At 37.5% G+C, this 25,706-nt stretch overlaps 1 protein-coding gene across 1 annotated transcript in view; it reads left to right on the top strand.

Moving 5' to 3' along the window:
- The window catches only part of SPEF2 (sperm flagellar 2), a 169,024-nt gene that overhangs the window by 105,397 nt on the left and 37,921 nt on the right, over window positions 1-25,706 (top strand). The window contains 6 exon segments of the mRNA XM_081309625.1: window positions 1,154-1,281; window positions 1,364-1,502; window positions 7,030-7,167; window positions 12,934-13,085; window positions 16,822-17,002; window positions 23,672-23,825. Of these exon segments, the coding sequence (XP_081165751.1) occupies window positions 1,154-1,281; window positions 1,364-1,502; window positions 7,030-7,167; window positions 12,934-13,085; window positions 16,822-17,002; window positions 23,672-23,825 (892 nt within the window).

Genomic DNA, 25,706 nt, shown 5'->3' on the forward strand with positions numbered 1-25,706 from the left:
GTTAGGGAGGAGGTACCCAAGAGAAAATAGCTCAATGTATTTGGAAGCAGAAAGTCTGCAGAGGGGGCTTCAGGGGTCAAGTCTAACAGGAGAAGGGATCAGATTTCTAAGGACATTGAAAGAGTGCTGGATTGTTTGACTTTATCTGCCAGATAGTTGAAGCTATGGAATGTTCTACAGAAATAACATGTTGGAATCTGTTTTCAAAACAATAACTAAGAGAGACAGGAGGGTGAATCATTTTAAAATGTGGGCTGTGTTTAGTCTGTCTGTGTTCAAATCCCAGCCATGCCACTCAGCAGCTGCATGACCTTGTATGGGCTTTGTGGCCTCTGTTGACTCAACTGCTTCATATTCAAATGGGAAAAGCAATTAAAACCAATTTGTTTGGTGGTTGTAAGTTCTCAATCATTATTAGCTGGTTTTGAAATGTTATTCATGGATATTGAAAAGAATTCTTGAGATTTGCCAGGAGACACCTGTACCTTCTAGACAAAAGCTGATAAGGACCTGAATGAGAGAGGACAGTGGCACTGGGAAATAGGACATGAAGGGACAGAATCCATCCAGGTGCAGGATCTTATTCATCCCTCTGAGATAGCATCTTTGCGTTCTCCTTAGGAGGCTGTTTTCCAGCTGAGGCAAAATGTGATGATTTAATTCATTCATCCAATGAATATTCCTTGAGAATCTACTAGGTCTCAGGTACTATGGTAATTAAGGAAAGATTGGATAGAGGTGAACAAGATGAAAAAAAAAGAGGTGAACAAGATGATCATAATTCTTGATTTTACAGGACTGATATTCTAGAGTTGAATAAATAAGCACTTACAATTAATGTCATTGATGTTATGATAATAGGAGTACAGGGAGCTAAGGGCCAACTTCAGGCCATCTGAATATAATCTTGCAAAACTGTTGGGTCAGGGGATGATTCCTGGAAGAGATGATGTCTGCACTGAGACCTGAAGAATTCTTTGGAATGGTAATTAACTGGGAGAGGGAAAGAAAAGAGGAGTGGGAAGTTTCATGGGGAATGCTTCAGATCGTTGCAACTGTTTCCTGATCTGCTTGCTTATAATACTCTTTTGACCCAATTATTTAGAAGAGTTTTCATTTTGAAACAATGATTTCTATGCTTTACCATGAACAGGAATTACCTTCATTTTTAATACCTTACTGGGAACTAATAGAGAATTCCTACATCAGCACCATCAAAACGGTTCTCAGGCATCTGAGAGAAGACCAGCATGCTGTACTTGTGTACTTATACCAGATCAGGTGAGTAAAGTTCCAAAGTCAGAATTTTACAGTTTACAGGTATGACATATAAGATCCCTCTCCTTCTCTCAATGTCTTACAGAACAAGTTTCCAGGAGTTTCTAAAGCGTCCTGATCACAAGCAAGATTTCATAGCTCAGTGGCAGGCTGATTTCAACTCTCTTCCTGATGACCTGTGGGATGATGAGGAAACAAAGGCAGAACTGCACCAAAGAGTGAATGTAAGGACAGCGGTGACATGCTGGGCCAGGGCCCAGTTCATTTCTCTGACCTCCCTGAGAGTGAGAATGAGAAAGGCAATGGTTTGAACTTTTACCGGGTTAATTCTCCAGAGCAGAGGCTCCTCTGTGCTTTGCATTCAGAATGAGAATGTGGTGGCAACACTTCTGGGAAGAGAAGCCAAGGTCTCTGCCTTGCAGGCCCCTCTTGGCCTCTGTCTTATAAATGCCTGTCCCCTTTGTTGGTCCATGTGGCTGCACTCATGTCTGGTGTTAATCACATGCCTGTCTTGAACACCGTCATATGGTCAATCAATGGCAAAGAAAAGAAAAATGAGAAAAAGCCAAGCATTGAGTAGATGCCTTGAGGGCAGGTACCAAAGCTTATACATCTTTGTACTCTAGCAAGCACAATGCTTGGTAATTGGTAAACAGACAGAATTTCATAAATTCATGAATGAAGTGTATTACCCTGATGCTTTAAACAAGGGCTTCTGGTGCACAAGAAGCCTGATTTCAGTCACTTACCCCTTGTGTTCTCTGTAAATCCACAGACCTCCTTATCCCATCAGAAAAACCCCCTTGTTACTACCAGAAGTATGGGCTACTAGCAGTCAATTCTGGTTATGATCTCAGTATTTATTTATGCAACAGAAACATTGCCAAACTCTACCTCATATCCCATTGTCTGCTCTGTAAATATTTATATCAAGGGTCTGGGAATTGAACTTGAACAGAATGTCTATAAACTTATGTATCCGGGAGACAGAGAATAAGCAATAAACAAGTGAATGCAGAATGAGGTCCTTAGCAAGAAGAGCTTTGAGGGGAGCAAGAAAGCAGGGCAAGAGGAAAATAAACATTTCTGTAACAATTTTGTCTATGATGGTTCTAAAAATTCCTTCTAAGAAGGTGACACTTGAACAGACTCAGGAGAGAAGTGATGGAGTGAGCCATGTGCTTGTTTAGAGGAGGGTATCTCAGCCACAGAGAAAAGCAAGGGAAAAGACCATGAAGGACAGGATGCTCAGTGTGTTTGAAAAACAGCAAGGAGACTGGTGTAGCTGGAGCAGAGAGAGAATGGGCAAGTGGTTTGGTGATAAGACTGGAGAGATTGTAGGGGACCATAGTACCTAAGGCCCCAGAGGTCAGTATTAGGGTATTGGCATTGATCTGAATGAGATGGAAAGCTTCAGTTGCTGGTTTCAAAAGATCCTATAGGGGAGAAAAATGAGCAGGAAGAGCAGTTTGGAAACCAGCTGGGAAGCATTTATAACAAGGGCAAGGCATCATGGTAGCCTGGTTGATGCAGAAGGGTTTGACCCAAGAGGTACTTAAATGTGCTAGTGAAGCTGAGGTGTTTTACTTGTTCTTAGACATTCCTTAAAAAGTAGTAGTTAACTGTGTTGTGTTGGTCAGATTTTCATCACTGTGACCAAAAGACCTGACTGGAAGGAAGAAAAGTTTATTTTTTCTCAGAGTTTCAGAGGTTGAGTCCGTGGTTGGGCAGCTCTGACTCTGTATGCCCATGGTGGCCAGGACAACATGGCAGAAGTGGGCAGAGGAAAGCTGCTCAGTGTGTAACAGCCTGGCAACAGAGAGCTTCAGAGCCTGGAGCCAGGGATAGAAAGTCCTCAAGGGCACACCCCCAAGACCTGCTTCCTCCATTCACACCTACCTGCCTACAGCTCCACCCATGATCCACCCAAAGTATCAATCCGTCAAATGGATTAATCAGTCAAGGCAAGGAAAAGAAAAATGAGAAATGGATTAATCCACTAACTGGATTACAGCTTTTATATCCTAATCATTTCACCTCCAAACATTCCTGCAGGGGAACTTCAGGGTACACCTCATACCCAAACTGTCATGTATGCAAATCCTAAAACTGACTCTTTTTTTTCTATTTCTTTCCTACCTATTCATAAAACCATCCCCAAGCCAGCCCTCATGTATACTCCATCCTAATATTAGTCAACTGATTATTGACAGATAACAGAGTAATTTGAAAATTTAAAATATCTTATTTGTAATTTTTTCTGATTTATTTCTAGCAAGTCTTAGTGTCAGTGTTTGTTTTATACCTGTCCTCTATTTCCTTCTTGTTCTCTGTGGCTTTATTTATTTCAAGGGCTTTCTTCCAGATTTGGAGTTACAGAGTGGGTGGGTATTTTTTCTCAACACTCTACAATCCTTAACAAATAGTAATTTTAATTATATCTTATTTCCCCAACATCCTCCTGTTCTGCTTCTGTGAAGGTATTTTTTTTTTGGTTTTTATTTTGAAATGGGGGTCTCCCAGGATGGTCTCAAACTTGAAATTCTTCTGCTTTGACCTCCTTACTTGCTGGGATCATAGGCATGTGCTATCACACCCAGCAAGATCATGTTTATTTTTAAGGTCTTTGAAACACATTAAAAATGTACAGATTTTGGAAAAAAAATGTTAATATAATGAATCTCACACTAAAAATTTAAATCTCATTTCAAGCAGCAGGTTGTATGAATACTCTCAACATTAGATTCTATCTTCTTTTTCAATCTTTGCCCACTTATTGGGTAAAAATGTGAATATCTTCTTATAATTTATATTTCTATTTTCATAATTGAAGCTTACCATATTTTCATAGGTTTAATGGTCATTTATTTTCTTTCTCCTGAAGTCATTTTGTGACTTTTGCCCACTTTTCTATTGGAGTATCCATTTTTTCTTATTGATTCCTATGATTTCTTTATATATCAAGGATATAAGCTACCTGTTGATCATGTTACAAGTATATACTCTGTTTGATGTTTACCTTGTATTATTTGTAGTGAGTTTTAACATGTAGAATGTTTTGAATATTTTTGTAGATAAATATAAAAATTTTTCATTATAGATTCTTAGTTTTAATTTAAAAATATTTTTTCATCCCATGTTGCATCCTTATCCATTTTCTTCATCATAGTTTTGATAGTGATGCAGCAGTAGTCATAGCTAAACACTGAGCACAGGCTGGCACATCTTATTTCATTCCAAAGACAACAATCTGAGACAGGAACTAGGAATGATCGCAGTTGACAGGTGAAGAGCTATGGCAGAGGTCAGCATAGTAACTGGCAGCTCTGGGGTCTGTGGCCCAGCAGCCTGGCTCCCCATTAAGCTACTTCTCCAAGCAGCATTATTGGACACTGGAAGAAGTATGCTAAGGTGAATCTTCATGGTCTCCTGTAACTATTTATAGTATAATAACCATTTTTGCCAAAGTACATTTTTGTCTTGAATTTAACTTTTATTCAAATACCAGTCCTATGTGCCTTACTTCATTTTTTATTTGCATTTGCCTCATATAAATTTTCCAGTTTGAACTTTCTGTGTCATTTTGTTTTATGTGAATCTCAAGTAAATGCTATATAAATTGAGTTCAGGTTTTTGACCCAAGAGAAAATATTTACAACATTTGTAAAAGTGGACATTTTCACTAATCTTGTCTTCCTAACCTTCTCAACTAAGTCGTGAATATTTCTTAAATCCTGCCTATCTTAAATTATTCAGGAATATTTAGTAATTCCTCAATTTCTTCGAAATAAATTGTGAAAGCCAGCAATGCCTTTAGCTAAGGCCATAATAAACATTGGGTGTTTAAATCCTTTGATCCTTGGTGATATTCCTTGTTCTTGGATTATTTCATCTCAACCTTATGAACATGGTGAGCAGAGTAGTTCTGCCATTGCACCACCCACGTTCTTCTCACAGGAAAACTGAGCCACAGAGGTGATATAATTTGCACAGATCCCACGGTGAGTCAGCAGCAGAAAAAGAACTCAGAACAAGGTTTTCAGAATCCTGCTTTTATATCTTATCCTTTGCTGAATACTCTCTTATCTTTTAAAAAATGTATAAATATTTGATAACCAGAAGTCAATATTTATTGAATGTACCACAGAGCATTTGTGGAAACAGCATCTAGATATCGGGATCAGCTCTAAAAAATGGTATATTATCCCGACAAAATAACTTGTGATGTTTTCATTTTATATACAGCCTACACACAGAAATGCACCAAAATGCTAAGAGTTCAAGTACAAAGTGTTTCATAAACAGAGCCTCACACCAGCAAAATTCACTGTAGACACTAGAGTTAAATGGCTGGGGTTCAAATCCTGACTCCACCAAGACAAAATCATAGGCAAGTGACTTACCTCCCTGTGAAGATTAGGAGGTAATCTTTATAGAGCATTTAACACAGTCCCCGACACACAATAAATGTTTAGTGAATCATATTATTGAGAAAACTGTCAAATTTGAGAACCGTATATATTTAACTATTGGGATATTTTATTAAACAAACATTTTATTGCTATGAATAAGATTGTAATAGTAACCTTCATTAATTGAGGAATTATGGTGAACACTGTGCTAAGCACTTTATTTACATGAACTGGTTTATTGTAAATAACATATCCAAAGAATGTCCTTATCTCCCTTTTATGGATAAAGCAATTGAAGCATAGTACAGTGGTGATGGTATTCAAGGCCAAAGTTTCATCTCCTGGCTCCACCATTTACTCATTGTGAGACCCAAGGAACATAGCCTTTCTGTGACTCACCTCATCTGCAAAATGAATATAAAAATAGTACCATCTAAAGCTGTTGTGAGATGTTACATGTAGAGTGATTTGTGCTGAAACACACTGACACACATAGGAAGAGCTCAGTACCTGTGACCATTGTTATTTTACAATTTATATATAAATAATTTTGGTCTTTTAAAATTCCCACATTATAAATATATGTAAATATTATGTTATGTGTTACTATATTTATCAATTTTATTAATGATCAAATCTGGTATGTGGCAGAACTAGTATCTTAAAAGTATCTTACTATTAGTTCTTTAATACCAAACTTATTTTTGAACCATCCCATTAAGTTCAGATGACAGTTTTTGGTGACTAACAGATTCTAGCTTTGATATCAATCAACAAGTCTATGCCCTTATTTACTTGAAGCTGTGTACAACATTGATCAAAAAAAAAAAAAAAACATGAAAATATTTTAAACCAAGCAAAAATTTTTTTTGAGGAAGGACTAAAATTCATGAAGCATCCATGGATAACATGACTGAAGTGGATATGTAACAGATGTGGGCACATGAGCAGGGTGGTAGCACACACCTATAATCCAGCAACTCAGGAGGCCGAGACAGGAGGATCTCAAGCTCAAGCCCAGCCTGAGAAACATAGCCAGTTCTATCTTAAAATAAAAAAGGTTGGGAATGTGTTGGTGGTAAAGCACCCCTGTGTGCAATCCATAGTACCAAAAAATAATTAAAAAATTAAAAATATGTAAAATAAAAATGGCATATGATTTACAAATAAAAGCAAAGTAATTACTGGTTCAAGGAATGAATATAATACATGAGTACACTAGGTCTAAATTTTCTTTAGGGACATTTTTAGGAGAAGCATGATATTCTAGGTTGTTAACACTGAGGCAAATAGAACTTTAATTCTCAAGCATAACCTGGCTCTGGTCTTTTCTGATCAGGATCTGCGAGACCGCCTGTGGGACATTTGTGATGCCAGGAAGGAGGAGGCAGAGCAGGAGCGACTTGATATCATTAATGAGAACTGGTTGCAGGACTGTCTTGGAGTAATGATGAACCACTTTTTTTCACTGATGCAGGTGAGAGCAGCTGGTCACAGTGACACAGACCTCCCCCCACAGCCACATCCCGCATGCACAACTCATTTGGGAATGTTAGGGGTCTGTTCAAATATCGTTTTGCTCTTAGAACTTTGCCTGGTATGCATTCCAGTTTGCCAAGAAAATTAGCCAATCTAAATAAATTTGGCCTCAACCAAGCAAGCACACAGACTGGAAGCATCCCCACCAGCTTCTCACCAGCTTTACTTGCAGATGCCTAGATATGTAGAGGACAGCAACTGAGTTGTTTACCTTGGTCTTTCAAAGCAGACACCCAGAGTGGCTAGGAAGGCAATCCTGTCAAAATGCACAGACAAAGCAGCAGGCATTAGAATTCCTGAAAATAAAAGATTTTCTAGCACTGGATTGGAAAAACAGACCATTCATCAGAAAGACCTGCTTAATTTATATTACCAGCCTATTAAATAAAAATTTTATGAGATAAGATAAAAACACAGACATCAATTTTATTCTTTTTTTTCTTTTTTGATACTGGAGATTGAACTCAGGGGCACTTGACCACTGAGCCACATCTCCAGCCCTACTTTTTGAATTTTTTTTATTTACAGAGTGTGTCACTGAGTTGCTTAGCACTTTGCTTTTGCTGAGGCTGGCTTTGAACTTGCTATCCTCCTGTGTCAGCCTCCCATGACCCTGGGACTACAAAACATGCTTGCACTCCCATGCCCAGCTACAATTTTATTCTTATACTCCTGCCAGCAATAGGGGAAAGAGCAAAGACAAGTCTTTGGCACCCAGCTCCTCCAAGGCAAACTACTAGAGAGCTTTTGAGAGCTGGCATGGGGTGGAGGTTGGAGCCTTATGAGCCATCTGTATTTGATAATTGCCTTACCCAAAGAAAAAAACACTCTCTCCCACCTTCATTCTGGGAAGTAGTTTTAGAGCTTGGAGCAAAGCACCTGTAGAGGTTGGTGTCCTACCCTCATCAGGAGCCCAGAGGCACTATCTGTCCTGATGACTAATCACATTTCAAAGAGATGCTTCTTGGTCTTGAGAAAGACATTTCTGGATTCTAAGTCTGATAAGAGGTTTTTAAAAGATTTGTATCTCAAAGAGTCAAAGAAAGGATCTACAAGAATGAGTTTTCTAAAGTACTCTAAAAAGAGGGAGGGCAGGAGCCTAGAGTCAAGAAGAAGCCTGTCTAAACCTCAATCAGGCTGAAAGTACTATTAAGGCTGATGTCCACAAAAACACTGAAGATGGAGGATGGAAAAGGGTGCATTTCTAATCTTGAATTAATTAACTCACAAGAGGAAATGCTGCAAGAAATGAGGATATTTATCTGGCAATCTCTAAAGTTTGTTGCATAGTAGGTGTGCAATGAAAGCTTGTTTGACAAATGACCAATGAATGCTAGGAGTTCCCGCTTTCAAACCGGCAAACCATGTTGCAGGGGCAGGCTGGACCACAGGAGGCCTGAAGAACCAGCAGAAACCCGAGGGACAGGAACAGCTTTGTTGATTACAATAGTCTCCCCTCCCCTATGGTTTCACTTTCACAGTTTTAATAAGCTTCCATCAACCGTGGTCTAAAAAACTCCCTATTGCTTTGTTTTCCTTTGCTTTTGAGACAGGGTCTCACTAGTTGCTCAGGTTGGCTCCAACACCTGGATCAAGCAGTCCTCTAACCTCAGCTTCCCAAGTAGCTGGGACTACTGGCATGTGCCGCTGTGCTAGGTGGTCCAAAAGTATTAAATGGAAAATGCTAGAAGTAAACAATTTACAAATTTTAAATCGTCTACCATTCTGAGTATCATGATAGAGTCTCCGTTTGTCCCACTCTAGACCATCCCATTCTGTTCCATTTTACCTGGGATATGTCATCCCCTTAGTCTAGCGCATCCAAACTACATATGCTGTCCACCCATTAGTCACTGGTAGCCATGCAGGTTATCAGATCAACTATTCTGTTTTTTCAGTTCTTGTATTTAGGTAACCCTTGTGTCATAGCCTAATTTTATATTGTAATACCTGCACCTCACCTCCTATTGTCACACAAGCATTGTTCTATCTCACATCATCACAAAAAAAAAAAAAAAGTGAGTATAGTGTAACAAATATTTTGAGGGATTCCATATTCACATGTTTTATTACTGTATATTATTATAACCATTCTATTGCATTATAAGTTGTTATTGTTACTCTTGCTATGTATAATTTAATTAAACCTTATCATTCACATGCATGCAAAGGAAAAACATAGTATATATATAGTGTCTGGTGCTATCCATGGTTTCAGGTTTCCACTGAGGGCCTTGGAATGTATCCCCCATTGGGTAAGAGGAAACTACTATATTAGCACTGAGATCCAGTTAGGAGACTTAAGGAAGTCAAGAAAACAGGACAGGAAAGACCTATGCAGGAATATGGGGACTCTGAATTGGGAATGAAGATGGAATGCAAAAGAGTTCACCTAAACCTGAGGACAGAGATGAGTGATAATCAGGATGACAATGAGATCCCAGGAGCATGAGTTGTACAAAAAGATCAAAGTGAGATGCTTGACCAGCCTGAACAAGTAGCATCCCCAGAGCCTCAATTTGAGCAAGCAGTGGTCAAATCTTGAGAACAGGTCTGTCTAAAGCTTATGGCAGAAACAGCTAAAATGCAATAATGAAGGCAGAAAATGGAAAATTTTTGTAAATCATTGTGAGCCATACACGTCTCTTTAGGAAATGAAATGAGTTTGATATTTCAGCAATATCTCAATTTAAGGCTCTCATCCTGACAAACCAAACTAATATTCAATACCAACTAGAAGAAAAGGAGAAAAGCAGTAAATGTTAAACATTTATTAAGTTCTTACTGTGTACCTGCCAGGTGCTATTCTAAGAACTTTCAAGTACAACCCCTTAAACCTTCACAACAACCCTATACTGTAAGTTCTATAATCATCCTCATTTCACAGATAAGGAAACTGAAGCTAGCACAAGAGAAACAATTTACCCAATGTTCCCAGTTGGTAAGTGGAAGAGCAGGGATTTGGACTGGGTGCAACTGCAGAGCCAGTGCTCCTGTCTGGCCACTGCTGTGTCACCAACATTGTTCAGATAACCAGAGTCACCAGATAGAAAAGAGAGAGCCTATATTCTGCACTGATCAATAGGATCCCATAAGAGCCAAGAACAGACAAGGCAGGGAAAAAGCAAGTTTATTTCAGTATATGAACAAAGAGCCTAATGATTAAAACTATTCATCAAATAACAGACTTCAGAGCCTTCGTTCAGAAAGCACAAAAGCTAAAACTTGCACATTTGTGGAGGACCCAGGAAAAGAACCCTTGAGAATGTTCTCAAGAGCCTGTGGTACTGGTTAACAAACTGCTAGATAAGTGCTTTCCAAGTGGGCTCCACAGACTACTAGTCCTCCAAGATGTTTTGCAAAATGAGGACTCCAGGGTCAGATGACTTTATAAAGTGCTTCACAACTCTAGCCCTCCCTCCCCCTGGGAGATTAACAAGCATATTAACATATTTAGACATCAAGATGCTCTGTAGTAAAGAAATCCTTTTCATGTGTTAACCCAGCATTTCTGAAACTATTTGACCTTGCAAAGTTTGTATTCCTTTCATCTCCAAAAAGGTGCTCCTTAACAGCCTGTAAGGATATTTTTTTTTCACAATAAATTTTAGAAAATCTATTCTAGATAATTTCAAAGATTCCCTTCAATTCTAAGAGTCTGCAAAATCTAAGGAAAAACATGGGAGCGTTACTTACTCATAAAAGTGAGAAGAATCTTCATTAATTCTTCTTATATGGGAATCCTAAGTATACTACGGCATCTTATTCAGGTTTTCCTATATACTGATTTCAAATTATGTCTCTTCAAATAAGTTAAGCTTTTATTTAAAACTAAAAGTAAGCCTAAGGCACAGATTATCCACACAGTCCCAGATACCACTTGTATAAGTTAGACTGTGTAAGCTTACTAGACCTTATCATTACTAAAGAGCTCAGCTCTCTAAGGAAGAAATAATTTCCTTATTAATTAATTTACCAAATAATATAATGTTTTTTACTAACTAATAATTTTATAACCTCTCTACATATCTCTTCCATTTGTAAAAGTTATTTTTCAACATCTAAATTGTACCACTTGGGTTTCTATTTGCATCCTATTCATTGTAAATGTGGTATTGTGCAAGTTCTTGTGAGTGTATGTATAAGACTTATTTTTATAAAACTTAAGTAAGACAGATGCAAACACATATTGTCAAACTATGAAATTAATCCATACAGGAATATTTTAAGACTCAAGTTGGTTTCTTTGCAAAGAAAAATATTTCATTTTCCTGATCTTTTCAAAATACTAGCTTGAAAACCTGCTTAAATATAAGAAGACAATTTAAAAACATGTTCTACAATTTAAATAATATGTTAATTTTAATTTTAAATAATTTTAAAACATGTTCTGTGACTTAAAATGATATAAGATAGATTCAAATTAACCAAACAAATTTCTTCCCAATTCAGTAAATTAGCTAGGAAAGTTTAATAAAGCAAAGAATGGTTTTTTAGGAGGAATTCAGCTTATCAAAAAACTGATCAAACTCATTGTCTTTTGTTGTAGTACACTATACAAAAACAGACATTTCTTTGTTCTCAACTATGATTATAGCAGTGCAATTCTCTCTTTCTGGATGTTTTATGAAATAAATGGTAACATAATTATTTAACAAATGAAGGGAATCTCTTTATAAATGTCCTTGAGTTAGGTTCAGCTAAAGATTTTGAACACTGTGTCAGTTTTGTTCTTTTTAAAAATGTTGCTTTCTGTAAATAACTAGATGTCATAGAGGACATCTGTATGAGAGGCTCAATATTTAGGCTCTAGATACTAGTTTGAGCAGCCCCACCAACTAAAGCAAAGTCTAAGTTCATGTGAACACTACAAAAGAGAAGCACAGATATACCACACAGTCTAATACCAGTGAGAGAATAAGTTGAAAATCTTGAAGTCTACCTTTGTATATTGGTACTGAAGGGGGTCTCCCTGCACATGCATTTTAGCACATATCACAAAGGGAAATGCCCTGTGCTGATAGGGAGTCACCACATCATGTGAATGACTGATGCTCATCTCACCACCAACTCCTCTCAGAAGCTCCATTTCCCTTGAGCTACTTACTGGCAACCCCAGCTAAGGAGTATAACTGTGAGCACTGGAGGAATTATCTGGAAAGTTGGAGTGAAACTGGAAAGATAGCTATTCATTATCACTTTATGTTACTGTTTATTGTGTTTCCACAATAATTATTTTGTCTTAAAAGATTAGACTCTAGTTTTGTTTCTTGGTTTTGTATATATATATTGGTATATCTCAAATCAACTAACATGTTGGCTATGATAAAGAACACATTTTAATGATTGTGAAGTTATTGGTTGATTGGTTAGGACACAGGGAGAATTCCTAATATCAAAATAATGAATAATATGCACTACTTCAAACATCAAGCATATTGCAACCTCTATCACAATATCAAGAGGCATAGAAATGTCACCTTGTTGGATGAAATCATGCTCAGTAAGTACAGAAAGCATGTTACTAGTTACCTTAATTACTATGCAAATGTTAGATATATACATATCCTCCAATATTCTTTCTTAATTTCCATAAATTAATTTCAACCTAAATGTTTCTAAAATAGTTCTTATAAGATCTTATACAGGAAATATGTACAGATCTGTCTTTCTTGGGTATTGATACTCACATTTGCTATTAAAGGCGGAAGTGAACCGGTTTCAAGATACAAAGAGACTCCTTCAGGATTATTACAGGGCAATGGATTGCAAAATCCCATTAGAGGACAATAAGAAATTTACTCGAATCCCATTGGTTCAACTGGATAGTAAAGAACTTTCGGAAAACCAAATTAGGTAAGGTAGATCTTCATGATATACTATAACTGTTTTGAACATAAACCTTTGTGATTGAGTTACCATTAGTAATTAATTGCCACAACTAAAAATATTGCACTCTTTACCCTTCAAATCCAAAATGCTCCAATTCTCACTTCAGGCTATTAACATGCATTATTTATCCTGTTAACAGTGAATATTTACCTCTTTCACTGCATAATTATAGTGTAGTTACTATGGAGTGTCTCCACAGACATTGCAGGGGGTATTAGGAACATCTAAATTCTGAAACACTTTTGGCCCCCAAGGATCTCTGGTAAAAGATTATAAATCTCTACTACTTTCATGAAAGGAGTCTAGCAGTGTGTGTGTGTGTGTGTGTGTGTGTGTGTGTGTAATTATGTAAGTGGAAATGAAATAGGTTGTGAGTTTTCTTTCACCCATGAGGAAGTTGAAAAGCATTAAAGACTCAGTCATATGTGATTATAACCTCATAAGATGGAACAACCTATTCACAGTCTAACATTATATTCCTCCATTAGAAAAGGAACTTGGTGGAGGATGGATGAAAATTATATTTTCAGTCAAACAAATCCTGTGAAATATGAAGTTTATGAATAATTATTTTTATACATCTAATAAGTAGGGACAGGGGAAGCGCAAGATCCCAAACTATGAACCAGTAGAAAAATGCCATCAAGAAATGCGGTGTGGGGGGTGGGGGGATAGTGGTAATTCCTCTGGGGTGGCTTCCAACCATAAAACACTAAGAGAACATTTAAACTTACTTTTGTAAGATTTAAAATAATTAAAATCAGAAATCAAAGTCCTTAAGAAGTAAATGAGTTAACTAAAAATAAATTGATAAGATATAAGGAAAAGATAAAATAGTAAAATAAAAAAGATTAAAATGACCAGTAAGTAGGGCCAAGAGAAAAAGGTGAGGGGAAAAAAAACACAAAAAAGGATACATAAAGAGGGGAAAAAAGAAGTGAGATTTAAACATCCTATGCAGGCACTGAATGAACTTAGGCAAGTCACTTGACTTTCTGAAACCCAGTTCCTCTTGGCAAAATACAAACATAATACCATTGCTATTATTGCTTATCCCTATCAGCTAATCAATATCTGCTAGTCTTTTTATGAATAGTCTTACTGTACTAATATTATTATTACTCTAATCTCCAAGGAGATGAGATATGGATTTTATATTTTAAATATTGTATGTTTGTTAAATATAAGCTTACTGAGTAAATGAAAACAATAGGAATTGCACAAACAGATGGAGGTTAATGAAGATATTTTGAAGTAGGACAAATTTGGTTTGAGTCCTTGGTGGGTCAGTTACTGACTACATGAAAATAGATTATTTACTTGTCTGATCAAATTACTCGGACTCCTTCTAAGTACCAGGTTTCTAATCTGTAAAACAAGGCTTTTGTAAAGATTACAGAAAATAAAATCTACAAAGCATTTGGTACCATATTTGGGACTCAGAGGACTTGTGATTTAGTTTCAATAACTCTCAATAAGTGGTGATTACTATTGTCATTGCATAATATACAATGACCTCTTCTTGCTGATATGCAACATTTTAATTATTACATGCTCTTGCTTTGTTTGTTTTGCCCCACACCCTTGTTCCTAAAAGGATTTGAGGTGGCCTAAACATTTGAAGTAGGACTACGCAGTGACCGAAGATCCACTGATCTCTCAAAGCTTCTTTCATCTATTGCCATCATATCTCTGTCACGTCCATGTGCATACAAGAATACACAAGAGGGAAATTGTGTACCCCCTTCTTGATACAAGAGAAACGTTCAGCAAGCTGCTGAAAGAAAACTTTGAAATTAAAAACAATAAAAAAATTCAAAGGCAGTGTGAACCATCAGAGCCATAAAAAGAGTTCAACTTTCACAGTGTAAAGTGGCAGTGCATTCTGTTCTTAGCATAAAATAGCAAGTCATAGGGAAGCTATTAATGTTGGCTAGCAGAATAAAACTGCCAAAAGAACAGCCAGTTCCAATTTTCTGCAGAACAACTTTGCACCAATCTGATCCTAAAATCAGTGCTGTGGCTATCAGCTAGAACTATCAGTCAATCAGTATGTGAACCAACTATCAATTAACCACAGTCTCTGTAACATATGTAGAGACACAAACAGTGTTAAGCATTTTTACGGGGCTTTTCTATTTTATTCCTCCCAACAACCCTATAATAATAATAATAATAATAGTACAGTAAGACTATTCTAAAAAATACTAGCAGATATTGATTAGCTGATAGGGATACGCAATAATAGCAATGGCATTATGTTTGTATTTTGCCAAGAGGAACTGAGTTTCAGAAAGTCAAATGACTTGCCTAAGTTCATATCTGCTGATAGTGGTAGAGCTACATAGACCAGAATTTTTCCAGTAAATGAATTCAAGACCCCCATTTTTTTTCTAAACCATATACCACCTTTGTTGTCCCATACAGTAAGGCCATAGGAAATACATGCTGCACTGCACTAAATATCTAGAGATGACCACATACTTTACCTTAACTTATTGGATACATGAATCTCTGTTGAACTGATGTGACTGATTCAGCATTATTTCATTATTAAGATATAATTTCATTTGTGGATAGATGAATGGTAGATTCCTCTATCCACAAATGAGTCAATGAATTGCCTCCATAGTCTCCATGGTAGACTATCAGAATCATGATGCCAGGTATAATATCTTTGTCTGATGTGTCAAAATAAGACCAAGCTAATTGTTTGCTACAGTTGACCAGCATCTTTCTAAATCATTGTTCTGTTCTCCAGCAACTTGTCTACAAACCAAATACTGTTACTAGTATTGACCCTGATTCTCAAAGTTTCAATCAAGACATTCTTGGAGCCATTCTGTCCTCATTCTGTTCCAAGATCACAGCCTTTTACACATTTTGTTCAGCAAAGAACGATCACAATCACGTCGAAAAAAGACCATTCTACCTGGTGGATCTCTCTCTGCTGCAATTAACCTTTGAGATCCTGGGATCCTTCAGGGATAGCATATTCCCAGGGACACCTCTGAAATTTCCACATTGGGGCAGCAATGTGGTAAAGAGAAAGGGAACTTAATTCTGTGCTTCCACAGCACTTGAAAAAAAACAGAGAAAAAAACTCGTCATCCATACTCAAGAGCTGGGAAGGCTGCTGGAGCTTCAGCCTGCCCCTGCCACCACCTAAACCTTTCTGCCCCCATGTGACAGACCACTCAGACCTCACCTTCCTCATCCTCCTACTTAAATGATCATAATGCCAAATGATGCCGTCATCTTAAAGAACCTGTGCACAGTTCCCTTTGATTTATCTTTTTCATGACTGATTTATCCCTCAAGAGAGGTGTATGCCCTGAACAAATTTCAAAATTGTATTACTTCAGAATCACTATGCTTTAATCTTTCTCTTTCATAATTACTGAGAATTGAACCTGGTAATGATGTTTATGTTGTCATTTACTTTGAGTATGCTCCCATGAACAAGGCTTTCAGACCACAAAATTTAAATATGGTGACTTATCATCTTTTCCCCATTAAAAGAATTCTTTCCAGTAAGCTTGAAAAATGGAGATTAGAGCAAGACAACAACATTTACAGCACAACATGAATGAAAATAGAATTCTGCTAACAAAGTCTTCATATTTCTTTTGTTGTTGTTGAGTATACAGGTTTTATTTATGCAAAATCTTTACATTTCCTGTGTGTTTGCTTTCCAAAGAATCCCTCTCATTCCTCGAATATCCATTTCCCCCGAAATGGTTGTGCCCAAACCAAAAATAAAAGCAATACTGAAGGAGCAGATGGATGACTCACTCGAAAATGTGGAGTCAAACCTGGAGACAGATGAGAAATTGGTGATGGACACCTGGCAGCAGGCTTCTGTAGCAATATCTCACATGGTAAGCAGTGCACACTTGAACATTTCCTTCCAGAAACATCCATTCACTACAAGCCACAATTGGGAATGTGCTACAAGTCAAAGGATGTTACATGATGTTCTCAAGCATCATATAAATTTATGCCTTGCAGGAGTTTTGTTTCTTTGATTTTCTGAAAGAAATAGGAAATGAAACAAGTCGGTCAATAGATATTTGAGATCATGAAAGAAGCGAACAAATGTGAGATTGTTTTCTGTGGTGGGTCGAGATTCCAAGTTCAGGGGCCTGAAGGGCTAGTCAGAGAATGTTAATGAGGCCAGCCTGTCAAATATAAGATAATGGGGAGGGTGGGACTGAGGCCACTAGGAATCACACCCCTGTATACCCCATGTGCTACCCTGCTCTGACCCATTTTGCCATTTAAGAATGAGATTCAGAATGGCCAGATTTTCCATTTTTTCCAAGAAAAGCCAGAAAGTCTGATTTTTATGTGAAATGGATTTCAGCAGTAAGAAATGAGATCAAATTCTCAAAAATACTTGATGGAACCAAGTAAAACACACAGCCTTCCCATAGGCTTCCAGTATTCAATCTCTCTGCAAGGCACTTGTCCTAAGCCACCTGGGGTAAGTCCTATTTACAGTGGAGGGCTAAGGTTCAGAAAGGTTGAGAAACCTGCCCAAGATCTCCCAGCAGGTGAGTATCAAAATGAAATTTGAACCTAAATCTATATGACATCAAGGTTCATATCCTTCCAACCCAAAGCAGAGGGAAAGAAAAAGCAGAGATAAGTTTACCCCAAGCAGAGGCATCCCACCATGCAGAAGGCACACACAGCATTCAACTCCAACGACTTCTGTTCCCTAATCTGCCCAGCCCTGGGTCCACCCGCATGACATCTATTTTCCTTCTGTGTCAAGCCTTCCTAAACTTTCCCTGAAATGCCTCATTCAAACAGAATACAGTGTCAGCTTTCCCAAATGTTTTGTGAAAGATGTGGAAGGGGAGTGTGCATCACCAATCTCACAGCGAACAATTTAAATGTCTGATTGCACCTGCCCTGAGGTCCTCCTTGTCCCCTGCCTTCAGGCTTCTTCTGACCTTCTCACACAGCAGCCTCAGGGTCTTTATTTCCCCCTTTTCTTTCTCCTCTTCTCTTCACTCCTTTCTCTCTCTCTCAGAACTGGTTGCCAACTCCTTTCATTGGCTTGCTTCTTTATAAAAACTTTTCAGTGTGAACTCTGACACACAGGGACATGCATGGAGTACAGCCACTAGCCTCAGGGACTTACCTGGAGTGAAGAGACACGGAACCAATACACAGGGGGGAGATGGAACAAGGTCTGTACCTGCCAGGTGATTTACGAACTGCTTCCTGACCCTTACCCCCTTCTATCCCCACCAACAGGAGGCACCATCTTGCCTTTTTAGACATCATTTCCTTGATTTAATTAAGAGTTTTATTACCTAAGTCTATATCTCTAAACAAATTAGTATATCTTAGCCTACCTTGAGTTTTAAATAAATGGATTCATATCTTTTGTCTTTTCTTTTGTGAAACATTATTGGTGAGATTTATCCCATGTTTGTTCAGTATAGCTATAATTGTTCATTTTGTTGCTGCATAGTATTCCATTCTGTGAATACATCACTGTTTATTTAACCAGGATGCATTTGATACATTTTGAATTTTCAATTTGATGCCATTATGGGCATGGCTTTTGTATATATTATATGGTATCTATGTGCAATCATAACTGTTCCGTATACATCTAATAATAGTATGTGTCATCTTTTACATCAGCAGGCATAGCACTTCAGCTTTCAAAGGAAGATACATAGATATATGTTTACACACACTATCATTTAATACACCTGTATATTTCCTTGCTAATATGTAAAATTTTTATAATTGATATTACTTACAATTTATTATATATTTTTATTTCAAAATGTATGTACATACTAAATAGTATGTGTGTGTGTGTATATATATATATATATATAATTTAAAACTTCTTTATCCTCATAAAATTTGTTTTCTCCTGTGAATTATGCAGAGAGTTATGATAAAGACACTCATTATGAGAGTGAACTTAATCTTTTCTATCTGTAGTTTTGTCAATTTTTGACTTACATATATTTGAAATGATGAAACCAGATATATACAAATTTTAAATTGCCGAATCTTTCTGGTAGATTGTGTTTTCTTACTACAACATCATCTTTACCTATAATACTTTTGTAAATTGCAATTTGAGATGTTGTTTGCATATCTGATCCTTTCCTATGCTTTTGTTTTTAACCTTTCCATGTCTTCTTGCTTGCTTTTCTCCCTTCTACAGGTTTGAAAGCAATACACTCTATTACTACTCTCTTGGTGGTTACACTAGGGCATAGCAATATGTTAGATTTATATCCCAAATATATCTACAAAACAGAGAAAATGATGGTTAATTTTTTTCCTTTTTATTGGTTCTTTTAGTTATATATAACATTAGGATTCATTTTGACACAATTGTAAAAGCATGTAATATTATTTGTTCTAATTCAGTCCCCAGTACTTCCCCCTTTCCTCCCCTCCTCCCTCCCCTTGCTCCCTTCTTTCTATTCTACTGATGTTTTTCTGCTATATGCTTATAGTTTTTTTTTAATTAGTGTCTTGTGAACATACAGGATGGTGAGATTCACTGTGAAATAGACTTTTTATAATAAAAAAGCATATGATGTTTATAAGGCTATATTGACCCAAAAGGAGAGAAAGACATGGTGTGATTTTCTCTAGTAGGCACCATAGAACCCCAAACCCTTACCCTAGAGACCCAGACTCAGCCCTCCTTATCCTGATAATTACCAACTCATTTGCCCTTCCACAAGCTGACTAGAAGGCGCTTGCTATATTTCAACACCATGGCTAGTGCCATTTTTCCTTCCTAAAATATGCCCCTCCTCCTTCTATTTGCTTAACTCTTGTATTTCTTTTCAATCATCAGTATTATTTTCTACCTTGATTCCTGTTCACTTTGTTGCCTGTCTCCTGAAGCCACAGTCTTGTACGATCTTAGATCTTAAGCTCTTTCTATCCTTGAACAGTTATTGTCTTTGCTACTCAATTGGCTCCAAGTATCCAGGCTATTGTTTGTGATTTTTTATGAGTTGTTTTCCTGAATGCTTAACTAAATTCTAAAACCATGCCATAACCTAGAATAATGCCCACATCTAACCAAACACTGGACCCTCCATACTGACTTGAGATGCTGTGGCTGCTGTATTCACAATGTAATGTAAATACTAATGATGATGAGATGACAATGATCACCACAAAGACCCCCATAAGCAACAAGCTCCCAAGTGGAAAACCAGATATGGGAACTCTAGAAAACAATGTGAATTATTCTTATTGTTAATTGAGCTCATGAACATAATCTAAAAGTCTTGTGGATCCCATTAAAATTACTGAATAAATGATATTTTAAAATATATATTTTGATAAAGAAAGGATCATATAGCAGCAAGAGCACTGGTTACTATCCCTTGACTAGCCTGAATAATTTTAGGAAAATCTCTGAACGTCTCTAAGTCTTCAATTCCTCTGTAATATAAAATATATTCTCAACTGGTTGAAAAGATCCAGTGAAATAATGTACATAAAATGTTTTAAAATTTATAAATATAATTTCTTATTGTATTAGAAATGTTATTTAAAATTGTTCCATTTTTCTTTTGAACCTTTCAACACCTCTTAGGAAGCATAAGATAAAAAGAACCGTTTAGCAGTTAATAATACTAATGATTATATATGGATCCAGTTTTTACATGTTTCAATAGACTTTATGACTTTGATGTCACATGGTCAAAGACAGACAAAAAACAAAAGGAGTTCATGGTTTTAGCACCCAGAACACTGGATGCTTAAACTTCTCCTTGGTTGCAAACAACCATTTAAGGGAACTCTGAGTTCCAAATAAGACAGGTATGATTCAGCAAATTGATTCAAGGAAAACAGCACCAGCTGAGATTAGTGCAATTGAAATGAGAGCACCTCAATGCAGGTTTTTCCACCCAACAGTTTTACCCAGAGCTATCCATTTAGTATGCAATGTTAATTTTTGTCAAAACTTTCTTCTAATTAGTAGGTATGCAATGATTTCAAAGAAGTCATATTTAACACCCACAATGTCAAGGCATTATGTTTCAAGTTCTCTCCAGCCTTACAAGTTAGATTGCTGCTGAGTATATTGTAAATCATGTTAATTTTTGAAAGAGACCTACAGGTCTTTGAGGGAAGTAGACCAGAAAAAATGCAGATTATGGTCGTCGTCGTCGTCGTCGTCGTCATCATCATCATCATCATCATCATCTCCAGGTTGTTTACCAAGGAGATAAATCCAATTTTAAAGAAAATTGCTAACTTACTGTGCTTTGCAAGAACAGACTCAAAATTGAATTGCTTGCAATTTAGTGGGGAATGTTAACAAGCCTTTTTTCAGCTTTACCAAGAACTTCAATTTCATGTATAGTATATAACATGAAATCCATTTTTATCAAAAGAGCAATTGTGGGGGAAAAAAACTAAAAAACAAAAAACTGGCTTGTTCTCTGAAAACTTTTTGGATCCCTCCAAGGTGCTATTGACATTGAAGAAGCTCTGGGTTCATTCTGTGCACTATGATTATTTTAAAAGTCAAGCTATCATTCATAACACTTACTGGGCATGCCCTGTGAACATAACATAGGTGTCCAAAGCTGTGGGGACACGAAAAGGCCTAGGGCTTAGCTCTGGAGAGCTTGCAAACCCATTTGGAGGGTGGGGTGAAACTTAACACTCATGGGACAATTGGGGACAGTCACATACTAAGTCATGGGGTATGAAGTGGCCAAAATTGGAAGAGGCAGTAACTGTGTGTCTCACCCACAAGACTGCAAGGGTCTTTGTGGTAAACAGTGCCTTATTCGCCTTCTATTGTCTCCATCCATGTTCCTCTCTCCCTATTTTCCCTCCCCATTCTGTTCAGAAGTAATATCAGGCTTGGACACAGCAAGTGCTCAAATCAATAAACAAACCCTCATTGACCCCCAGTTCCTCACCAGTTCCTTTATTGAAATTTTAAAGTTTTAAACCGTGTGTTGCTACTGCCTCCAAAGTGCATGTGTGTTTTCTTCTTTGGGGTCCTTTTCTCAGCTCTCATAAATATCCTTTACTTCACTAGAAGCAGCTGGACTTAGTTCAAAAGGTTCAGTATTTCTAACTGCAGGAATGACCCCGGTGACACAAGTTGTGAGATGAGGGTTTTACACACACACACACACACACACACATGCATGCACACACATATTATGTGTTTATGTGCATATGTTTTTAAATGTTCATTTACGAATTGTAATTGTGTATATTCATGGCATACACTGAAATGTTTTGATATTTGCATATGTTCTGGAACAATTAAATCATGCTAGTGACAGATCCATCACTTCACTTGTCATTTTTTGAAGAGAACACTTAAAAAATCTACTCTTCTGTCAATTTTGAAAGATACAATATATCATTAACTGTCGTCACCAAGCCATGCAGTAGATTTCCAGAACATACTCCTTCCATTTAATTGAAGCTTTTCACCCTTTGACCAACATCTCTCCTCTCCCTATTCTATCCATCCACCCAGCTCTGCCCCTGAAAACCCCCATTCTACTCTCCATTTCTGTGAATTCAACTTTCTAAGATCATACATATTTGCGAGTTCATACAGTATTTGTTTTTCTGTGCCTGGATTTTTGCATTTAGCAAAATGTCCTCTAAGTTCATCCATGCAATCCTGAGACAAGGTTTTCTGTAGCTCAGCCCCAGAAGAGAAGTGGAGGGATCCCTGCAGGGTCTGATCCTCCTGAATGGGGAAGGGAAGATATGACACACAACCCTTCTCTCTAATCAGGACACTTGTAAGATAGAAAAGAGAGGTGTGCTGCAATGGAGAGGAGCTGAGTCAGTCAAGTACAAGAAGCTAGGAATTGTGAGGTTAGCCTGTGAGAGGGGTCATCCTCGTTAGCACTGATTCTTCCAGGATGGTGTTAGAGTGGAAGGCCAAGATTCAAGTATCCACAAGCCAATTTGTGTAGGGCATGCATTCTCCAACAATACTTGGAGGGCATGAAAAAAGATGCATTTTATGTGTATGATTCAGATATACACACATTACATAAACAAATAAACTTTGGCAATATTAAAATTTCTCAGAAGGGAATTAAATTAAAAGAAAACATCAGCCAATCTCCATAGGATCTAATTGTGAAAAAATAGATAAGAAACACAGAAAAAGTGAAATGCCTTCATTGGAGGCCAAGAGAATAACAGGAACTTGGAGGAATAGCAGGGGTTAAAGTTGTAGAATCTGGGATTTTTTTTAAATGAAGTTTTGCATAATATAGAATTGTCCCAGTCTGGAGGTGGCAATGGGGACACATCGGGATGCTCTGTAAACAGGGTTGAGAAATCAAGAGGCTACTTTCAGATGGCTGAAGTGGAACAGCATCTTGGGACAGGGACAGAAAATCCTGGAAGTGTGTGTTTTGTAAAGATTGATTACATGGTGACAGTGGATTGAGGCTTCAAAGAAATCTAGATGACTAAATCCAAATGGTTTTCATGTTCCTATTAATGTTGCACTAACAGAAGTGTTGCTCTTACACAACTAGGTGGCGGCTGACATTCATCAGCAGCTCATGGAAGAAGAAAAAGAAAACCAGCCAGCAGGTGCAAAAGAAAAGTCTCCTCCAATGAGTACAGATAAAAAAGCCAAAAAGGAAAAGGAGCCACCCAAGAAAAAAAAGGCAGAGAAAAAAGCAAAAGGTACTCATGGTTTTAGCACCCAGAACCCTGCATCCTTCTACCTCTCCTTGACATTTAAGGGTTTCCCACTTAACTTGTTGGTCCAAATAGCTGGATGTATCCAGGGTGAAATAAATCTCACAGGCAATTGTAAATGTATTAAAAGAACTTCCAAGATGGTACCACATCATCTGGGAAATGCTTGCAAAAAGATTGTTTGCTCCAGCAACACCAGAAGTTTAAAAGCTCTGTGTCTGTAAGTTTCAGGGACATTTGAATTTAAGTGAGTCCTTTTCTCCTGGAGCCCTTTTGTCTAAATTTTTGCTTCAGAGACATGAAGGGAACATAAGAGAACTCAGGCTGGGAGAGACCTTCACTTAACCCTAGCTCAGGATATCTCTAGCACAAACCTTTCCCTCCCCCTCTGGATATTTCTACTTGCACACTTTTAGATATTTTTATTAGTGCACCATATAAATACATAATAGTGGCATTCATTTTCACATAAATAGACATACATGGAATATAATTTGCTCCACTTCAGTCCCTAGTGCTTCCTCTTTCCTTCCCCTCCTACTCCCCCTGGTTCTTTCCTCTATTTTACTGGTCTTGTTTCTATTTATTTATTATTTTTTTAATCAGTGCTTTATAGATAGACACAAAGGTGGAATTCACCGTCACATATTCACATTCACGTTCCTTCCTTTTCCCATCCCTCCTCACACCCACACCCCCTAAGTCCCCTTCCTCTACTGTGCCATCTCCTCTCTTATACATTTTTTTAGGTAACTTGAGGCAAGAAAAGGAAAGTGGGAAGCTCATAAGGAAAGTCACTCCACTCATCCTTACCATGATATTTTTATTAGGCATCTGCTGTGTAAAACACTCTATTATGGGTGCCAAGGACACAATAATGAATTAAAAATCAAGAACCATTAAAGCCATGGTCTCTATCCTGAAAGAACTGTGGTCTAACAGCAGGGACAGATGTTTGGCCAGTCGTTGCTTTTTGATAGGGGAGATAGAGGTACCTTGAGGACAAGGCCAACCCATTGCATTGGAGTGGACAGGGGAATACTTCCCAGGTGGAGTACATTTAAGTTAAGCACTGAGGATGGAGGAGGGGGTAGTTAGTGGCACTTGAAGCAAAGAGAAGAATGGCACCTTAAAAAAGAGCTCACCACTTTAGTTCATCCTCAAATGGGTTAAAAAAAAATGATGCACCATTCAAAGGAGGAAATGCTTCTGTTTCCTTTAATGGAACTAGTGGTTGAGTCCAGTTCCTTCATTAAACTTTTATGTAATAAATGACATTTATGGTGGGGCACCATGGTGTGTGCCTATAAACCCAGCTGCTCAGTAGGCTGAGGCAGAAGATCATGATTTCAAAGTCCACCTCAGCAACTTAGTGAGGCCCTCAGCAATTTTGTGAGATTCTGTTTCAAAATAAAACAAAAAAAGGCTAGAGATGCGGCTCAGTGGTTACGGACCCTTGGGTTCAAGCCTTTGTGCCAATAAATAAGGCATGTGTGCCTTCTCTAGAGTCCAACCCTTTCACCAGACCCTCGAAAGGTTTGCTGAACTGAGTAGAATGGCATAAACTGGGTCTGCAATGGAACTGCACTGTCCTCTCCCATGGCAAATGCTGGCAAATTCTATTTTCCAGTTCTCCTATGAAATCATCAAAGTACTGGTAGTTAAGTGCTAATTAAAAGTTAATTAATTAGGTTCCAGATTTTTGACAGTCATATGCATTTTAGCCACATCTTCTTGAGGTTATGTGTTGGTCTTTTCTTGCAAATACTATGCTAATATAGGCAAACCCTTGTGGCCTGGAATTTCTCCAGGTGACTAATGTCATCTGTTGTAATATTGTTGGGTTTTGATCTTTTCTGTCCCCAA

The sequence above is a fragment of the Spermophilus citellus genome, assembly GCF_964194105.1.
Source record: "Spermophilus citellus genome assembly, chromosome: 1".
Taxonomy (NCBI): Eukaryota; Metazoa; Chordata; class Mammalia; order Rodentia; family Sciuridae; genus Spermophilus; species Spermophilus citellus.